Source organism: Haplochromis burtoni, unplaced genomic scaffold, assembly GCF_018398535.1.
Source record: "Haplochromis burtoni strain Fernald_Lab_line unplaced genomic scaffold, NCSU_Asbu1 Contig_501, whole genome shotgun sequence".
NCBI classification, from domain to species: Eukaryota; Metazoa; Chordata; class Actinopteri; order Cichliformes; family Cichlidae; genus Haplochromis; species Haplochromis burtoni.
In genome coordinates this window covers 225,945-233,904 of record NW_024582862.1, presented here as the reverse complement: position 1 = coordinate 233,904, position 7,960 = coordinate 225,945, and the positions used below count along the sequence as shown (strand labels likewise).

The 7,960-nt window shown below is 46.9% G+C and overlaps 1 protein-coding gene across 1 annotated transcript in view; it reads left to right on the top strand.

Moving 5' to 3' along the window:
- Window positions 1-4,946: 4,946 nt before the first annotated feature.
- LOC102310527 (far upstream element-binding protein 3) overlaps window positions 4,947-7,960 on the top strand; it is a gene marked incomplete in the record, with an annotated part of 30,078 nt that continues 27,064 nt past the window's right edge. Inside the window, 1 exon segment of the mRNA XM_042213954.1 lies at window positions 4,947-5,090. Coding sequence (XP_042069888.1) covers window positions 4,998-5,090 — 93 coding nt within the window.

Sequence of the window (7,960 nt, the reverse complement as noted above, 5' to 3'; positions counted from 1 at the left end):
CGACAGACTGGCGACCTGTCCAGGGTGTACCCCGCCTCTCGCCCTATGACAGCTGGGATAGGCTCCAGCGCCCCCCGCGACCCTGAACAGGATAAGCGGCCGCGAATGGATGGATGGATAATAACAACAATAATAATAATAACAATAATAATAACAATAATAATAATAACAACAACAATAATAATAACAATAATAATAACAATGATAATAACAATAACAATGATAACAACAATAACAATAATAACAACAATAACAATAATAATAATGACAACAACAATAATAATAACAATAGTAATAATAATAATACCAATAATAATAATACCAATAATAATAATAACAATAATAATAATAACAACAACAATAATAATAATAACAATAACAATAATAATAATGACAACAACAATAATAATAACAATAGTAATAATAATAATACCAATAATAATAATAACAATAATAATAATAACAATAATAATAATAATAATAATAATAATAATAATAATAATAATGCTCTCTCCATGTATTTAGCCTCGAGCTCTCCTGATGCCAGCCGAGGATGAGACCGGTTGTTTGACACCAGCACGCAGTTTCCACCACACGCCACGGCTGACTGCAGACACGGCACAGAAAACCTCCGACAGACCCCAGTGCGTTCGTGGCCAAACTGACATCATCTGTTGATGCTTATAAGTCCGTTTTTATCTCGAATTACTTCCCATTTTTATTCTTTCTGCTTTTTTATTTAGTGCTATTTTATCCGAGGCACAGCCGAGCCCACGTAGTTTCGTATAATAACGATTCAGGTCTTTGCTTTATGAATGCTGAGGGACTGACAGGCTGTTTCCATCTCTCACAGACACAGATGATGCTTTTATTTAGCAGGACCAAAACCAGGTGGTGCCGCTGATGAAGCATTCGTAGAAATGCCGGTGAGGTGATGACTCATGTGCGCAAACAGCAACAAATGCAAGGAGCGAGCTTTCAAAACGCCAGGTTTGAGCAGGGATGGGTATCGTTTAGGTTTTATCCGATACCGGTGCCAAACCGGTACTTTTGAAACGGTGCCGGTGCTTAAAGAATGGAGAACACACACTTTGTCCAAAAACCTCTCATGTTTAACTGTTTTCCACTTTTTCTTTGGTCATTTTAGCCTTTTTGGCCAGGGTGAAGGGAGTATCTGCCATCAAACAAGAAGACAGCCGCATGTAGCTATGATGGTGTTTGCTAGTTCAGCTTACATGCATTAATGTAATAACGTGGTTAGCCTACTCAACGTAAATTACACACGAACAACATTAAGCGACTCACGCAGAGAAGAACGGCTGCTGCTGCATCATCATCCTCATCATTTCTGCTACACTGGCAGGGCTAGGGGCCAGGACTCTCCTCTTCGGGTTTTTGGGGGATGTTGCTAACTCCGGGTCTGCTAACAGGCACCACACCCGCAGTAGATGTGCTCGGTGTGAGGTCTCGCAGCAAGCTATCAAATACGCCGCATTTCTCGGCTTTTAAAAAAAACGCTATGCGTCGCCAGGTGTTTCATCAGATTCGAGGTGTTACCTCCTTTGACAGTATCACAGTATCAGCTCAAAGCACTTGTTGCTGCTGAGTTTGCATCTTTTGCTGTGAAGTACAGCCAGACTTTGACCGCTTCGCCTTGGGCATTTTTAATCTGTAGCTCTGCTCTAAAAGAACGTACGTACCTGGGCCCGCCTACTATCATCGGAAACGTAAAATGATTGGCTAGAATCCAAAGTGTATCACAGCTCAGGGAAAAGAAAGGACCGAAATAAAGCACCGAAATGTGCGCTGCTTTTCGGTCTGGTTACTACCGTTTATGTCAGAATCCGGACACCGGTACCCATCCCTAGGTAGGAGCAGCAGGTGCAGCCGTGCACCTCCTGCGGACATGGACACTTTGAAAACACACTTTAATATTTGTACTTTTTGGAAACGAAGCTCCAGAAACACGAGCTGTGAAACTCCTTCAGCTCTTTAGTCTGTGACGTTTTCGTGGCCGTAAATAATCCGAGTTCTTTATCGGCCCCAGTGCGTGGATCGTGATTAACCAGCGCGCTGTGATGTTGACATCAGCACTGAGAAAAGATCAAACCAGCTGCTGCACGAGCTTTTTATTTTTAACCTCGTGCACGACAAACGATCCCGAGAAAATCAGACACAGGTTGAGCGACTCCACGCGTGTCTGCGGAGTGCTCCACATGAAATCACAATTCTTGATTCATCCATCAACAGTCACGCACTGGATCACATTAGATAACACAAGAAATGACAAAGTTTACCAAACACTCCTCTTCGTGGCGTGTGTGTGGGAAGCAGATGAAGAGGATGAGAAAGAAAAAACTGGAAAGAGGAAATGAAAATATAAAAACGTTAAATGGTTCTTTGAAACAGATCCTGGTGATTTTAAACTTCAGGTAACTCAGAATTATTATGCTGTTGTTTATCTGATGCTCGTCTCTGTTGATTGGTTTTTGTATTCTTCTATCTGAAACAGGAAAGTAATTAAAACGATCACTGCACCCAACTGTAAGCAGAGAGGGGTAAAAAGTCGTGACTCATGTGTAAGTTCCCTCTGAGTGACTGGGCGTGACCTCTGCCCCTCATCACGTCCAGCATGGCGGACACACTCTCGCATGGTCCAACAGGGAGAACCCTCACTGTAGGACACACACACACACACACACACACACACACACACACACACACACACACACACACACACACACACTGTGGGTCTTAATGCCACTTAAGGCTGTTAGTGTTTCCTGTTGATGGTCAGCAATAACCTCTTCAGAAGCCATCCTTTTCCACTCTGCAGAGCTACACACACACACACATATAATAAAATGTACACACTCTTTGATTTCACAGCCTTTAACTGAACGAAGTCTCAGATGGAGGGACGGGGGGATCACGGGGACACCACCTGGGTCTTCATAAACCACCTCATTTGAACAGTGCAGGTGTGTCAGTGTGTGTGAGGTCACTGCAGGTCACACTGAGCCTCTGTGTGAAGTGTGGACTCGTGTTTCTGGAGGAGCTCTTCTCCTCCTGTGGATCCTGGTCACACTGCCTCCAGACCCACCTGAGACCCACCCGACCTGATCCACACGAGCTCGTTTTCATTATGTTGCAAACCTGCACGCTACTTCTACCTGTCACTTTGCTGCTGGGACACCTGAACTCCCCTGATGAGGGACAGTAAAGGATATTTCTGAGCTGCTGTACTCACTCTCACCAAACTCCTGCATGAACTGAGCACAAACAGCTTCTCTCACAGACGTTTCTAATAAACGTGGCCTGGGGTCATCAGGTGGTCATCAGGTGGTCACAGGGTGGCGGTGTTCTGAGAAACCATCCTACTGACAAAACGTCCTACCCGTATTATAATTTGACGGTGACTTGCGAATAAACCTAACCCTACCCCTAACCATAACCATAACCTTAAGAAGTATTCCGGCTGGGTGAGAGAAAAAGAAGTTAATCGGCGTTGGTGTTGTGCATGCGCCGCGTCTGCGCAGAAACATTGGGATGTCTTTTCAGGTAGGATGGATTCCCACAACAGCGTCACTAACCATCATACAGGCGCTTCATCAACATCAACCCCGCCCCTATCGCCTCAGACCCTGTGTCAGGAGGCGGGAACTGAGGGCAGAAAGCATAAATCAGATTGGTCCTTACGTGGCGATTGTGGCTCAAGAGTTGGGAGTTCGCCTTGTAATCGGAAGGCTGTCGGTTCGAGCCCCGGCTTGGACAGTCTCGGTCGTTGTGTCCTTGGGCAAGACACTTCACCCGTTGCCTACTGGTGGTGGTCAGAGGGCCCGGTGGCGCCAGTGTCCGGCAGCCTCGCCTCTGTCAGTGCGCCCCAGGGTGGCTGTGGCTACAATGTAGCTGCCATCACCAGTGTGTGAATGAATGGGTGGATGACTGGATATGTAAAGCGCTTTGGGGTCCTTAGGGACTAGTAAAGCGCTATATAAATACAGGCCATTTACCATTTATCTTAAACGCTTCGCTGCTGTGACATTGAAGAGCAAAAAATGTGTATATCAAGAGCAGAGTAATCTGATTACTTCTTATCCTTATTGCTGTGGACTACACGTTGAAGTCAAGTTGTCTTTATGTGCAGTGGAACCAGAGGTCAAAGGTCAGAGGTCTGTTTGCACACACAGAGAAAACCTCTCTCTGATAGATCCTCCTTCATCTTCTTCTGCTGCAGCTTAAACTTCACTCCGCTCTCCACCTGTGGAGCTGGCTCTGACACGTGACTCAACGCGGAAGCGGAAACACAGCAGCGAAGTGGCAACAGCTGAGCAGCCCAGCAGAGATCGTCTATGAGGGCGACGCTCTGCTCAGAGTTTAAAGAGACCGGAAACGGCTCCGGAGTACGTGTTCACCGAGAGCTGCAGGAAGTGCAGCAATGAACAAACATATTAAAAACCGATCAGTGTTATTGATCACTGATAAATATCAGACAACAGTGAGAACTCTTAAAAAACATTTTTATTGACTGAAAACATTGCACACAAATTCTTTGTGGCCTTTTTAGGGTCATTTGTAGGTTCTCACGGGTCTTTGTGAGTCTCTGAGTTGGTTTGTGATGTTATTTCAGTCAAAGCTCTGATATATTACCATCGAGCATTAAGACCAGGATTCTTCATTAAAGGTCTGAATCTTTTTGGTCATGCTGAGCTTCCTTGTTTAACGGTTTGTGTTATTTTGTGAGAGCTTGCGCATCATTTGTGTTGATATCTTTGCTAAAGTTGTATTATTTGGTAGAATTCGTTTTAAAGCCAGCTTTTATCGTGTCCGTGTGGCCACGCGGGCTCTTGCACTTTCAGTAGTTTCATTCGAGCGCGGTGCAGCTCCGGGTCTAGTTTTTCTCTCGGAGTGACACCTCTCGCCTCTTTCTTCAGAGCAGCTAACAGCGCGAGCTAATCCGGCTAACAGCTAACGGCTAACGGCTTGCTAGTGGCGCTATGATGGCGGAGCTGGTGCAGGGACAGGCCTCGATGAACCAGCCGGGGCTGAAGTCAGAGGGCCTGGCCGATGTTTTGCAGCGGGCCCGGCAGGTAACAACTCCACCCGGGCTCAGCCCACACCCGTTCCGGGCCGAATCGGGTCGTTTAGATCGAGCCAAAGCACTTTTATCGGAATTGTCCGTGTTTTGCTGCTGCTACTCGAACTTGTACCACACACACACACAGTTACACTCACACACTCCGCAGCATGCTAACTAGCTAGAAGCAGCTCGGAGTTGGACTTGTGGCCGCTTGTGTAAACTTTTCCGGTGCTGACACGCTCCGGGAGAGAGTTTGGGGGGAGTTTGCCGAGCTGTCACCCAGAGGGGAGCGCGCTGGGACGGCGGAGGGGAGACGAGGGTGGGGGGGAGCGGGACAGAAGTTTGGCCACACGTGTCACTCCGCCAGCGGGCAACCTGTTGGGCTGCGAGGGGCAGAAAGGACGCGGGTCACCGGGGTTACTGCGCCTTCTGCCCCCGTCGAAGGTCTCCTGCAGGCCGGGGGTGTCTGTACCGAGTCCCAGCGGTTAATCGGGGAGCCGGGCCCCCTCCCCCCCAGGCTGCTGTTTACTGTAAGTTGGTTAGAAAGTAGGCTGGCGTTACGCAACAGCCTGAGAGCCATATACAGGCAGGAGGTGTGTCTGCGCCTATAGACAGACAGGTTCACCCTCCTGTGTCTGCGTGCACCACACTCTGCACTTCTGCCTGCGTGCACCACACCTAAGAGTCAGCCTCAGGTAAACAGACAAGTGAGCGTGCCCTTTAAATTGGCACCCTGACCTCTGAGTGCCACCCCAGCCAATCACAGCCTGCTCCCCCAGGACTGACTGAAGAACTCCTCCAGGCACCGGTAACTTTCACCTGAAGACCTGAGAGCTCACAAAGTCACAGCGAGTCTGTCCGGCAATAGTTTCCCTGTTAATGGGTCTGTTTTATTGGACCAGAAACAAGCCAGTGCCACAGGTGTGTTCCTCCAGGTGTCACTGCGGTGACCTCAGGTGTGAGGTGCACGCAGTCTGCAGGAAGTTGGATCATTTGTGTTTTACTTCCTGTTAGTGTGTTGTCTCTTAAACTCCCTTAACTCTCAGCCGCACTCTGTCACACTGGGTAAAAACATCCGTCACTGCCCGCTAACACCTGGCCTGGGGCGACGCTCGGTGGGCGATGCAGACTAACCAGGCGCAGTCCTCCGTGTACAGAGTGCTCGGCGACTTCCTGGCAACCACCAGTTGCTAAGGAAAAATGTGTTGAGTGGTTGCTGCTTGTCATCGCGTAGAATTGGTCATGAAACGATGCTTTACCAAAAACCTCGGTGCGATTGCTTTGGTTACCAGCACGTTGATTCGATCGTTTGTAGTTTACATGCGGCCAACCTGTCTGCAAACTCTCACAAAGCGAAGTGAAACATGCGACTCAAACGGGAAATGTAGAACGCTCGTCTTCAAAGTAAAAGCTGTGCTTTTTGTTAGTGATAAAGGATGACTTTCACTTTGAAGGGAAACATTCTACATTTCCGGTTGGTGTCGCAGTGTATTTAGCGTCTTCCATCAGCCAGCTCGCTGATTTGATGGTGATTAGAATTTTTTCCCCCCCAAGTCTGGTCAAAGTTTAGCTCCACCCTGTTCCTCTGATGATGGTTTACACCAAGTGAACCTCCACTAAAGAAACTGCAACACCTCCAGCAGATGGTCAGGAATCGCACACTTCGCCTCTCATTTACTACGTAGGAAGTGATGTCACAGTGTTACCATACTGAACTGTGGAATCACTTCTTCTTTTTGAGTGCAAGTGCTGCTGCTGACCAATGAAATCATGCTCTGGAAATGTGTTAGGACAGCGAGCTGGTTGTGAGACACCGGCCTGCTGCAAGTTGGTAACCTGCTGCTGCCAGCACTGGTGATGTTAGCTATGTTGTGCTAACTCACAACGTTTGTGTGTATGTGTGTCAGATGTGCAACAGATGTGTGAGACATTTAAAACGTGACTGGATTTTGAGGTTTGTGACTTGATGTTTGTGCGGTCAGCGTTTAGCTCCCTCTCGGTTTTTCGGCTGCTGGACTCGTGGCTGCTCTCGTGTTTTCTCTTAATGAGTAAATTTGTTGATGTGTTCATCCTGAGAGCAGTCAGCAAGCTCTTATTTTGAAAAGTCAGTTGTCGTTAACCAGTTGTCCCTGGTCCTTACGAGTAAGTCACGACAGTCCTTCATGTCATTAGCAGCTTCTCGTCCTTTTGTTGGAGGCTTCTCCTCCTTTGTGCCGCACTCCAGGTGTGACGGTAACCTTGGTTCTGTTCTTCACACCAGAACCTGCAGCAGGTGAAAAATGGTTCATGAGCAGAACTGGGACCATTTGGAGAATAACGTGGAGAAGAATGAGTGTTCGAGCTCAGGAGAGGCGGTGGGGGAGCCTCTCCTGAGTGTGGAAATCTCACCACTAATGTCAGTAGATTGGAATTATTTAAGTTCTGTTTTCTTTCTCAAAGTTTAAGGGCATAATCTTCGCTGTGTTGGCTGCTGGTTCTCACATTTAAGGCTCTTCAAGAACAAGCACCATCATACATCATTGAACTCTTACAGCCCTATGCCCCTAGTAGGTCTCTGAGGTCTTGTGGTCAGGGCCTACTTGTTATTAAGTACACGAGACTGAAAACTAGGGGTGATCGAGCTTTTGCTACTGTGGCCGCCAGACTGTGGAATTCTCTTCCTCAGAACTTAAGATCTGCTGATTCACTGATTACTTTTAAAAAACAGCTAAAAACACATCTTTTTAAAATTGCATTTTGTTAACTTTTGACTGTACTTTGTCTTTTTAATCTGTGTCTATACCTTGTAAAGCACTTTGTGATCTCTTATCTAGAAATGTGCTATATAAATAAAATTTTACTTACTTACTTACTGAAAGACAAACAAATCTAGCTGCTGTT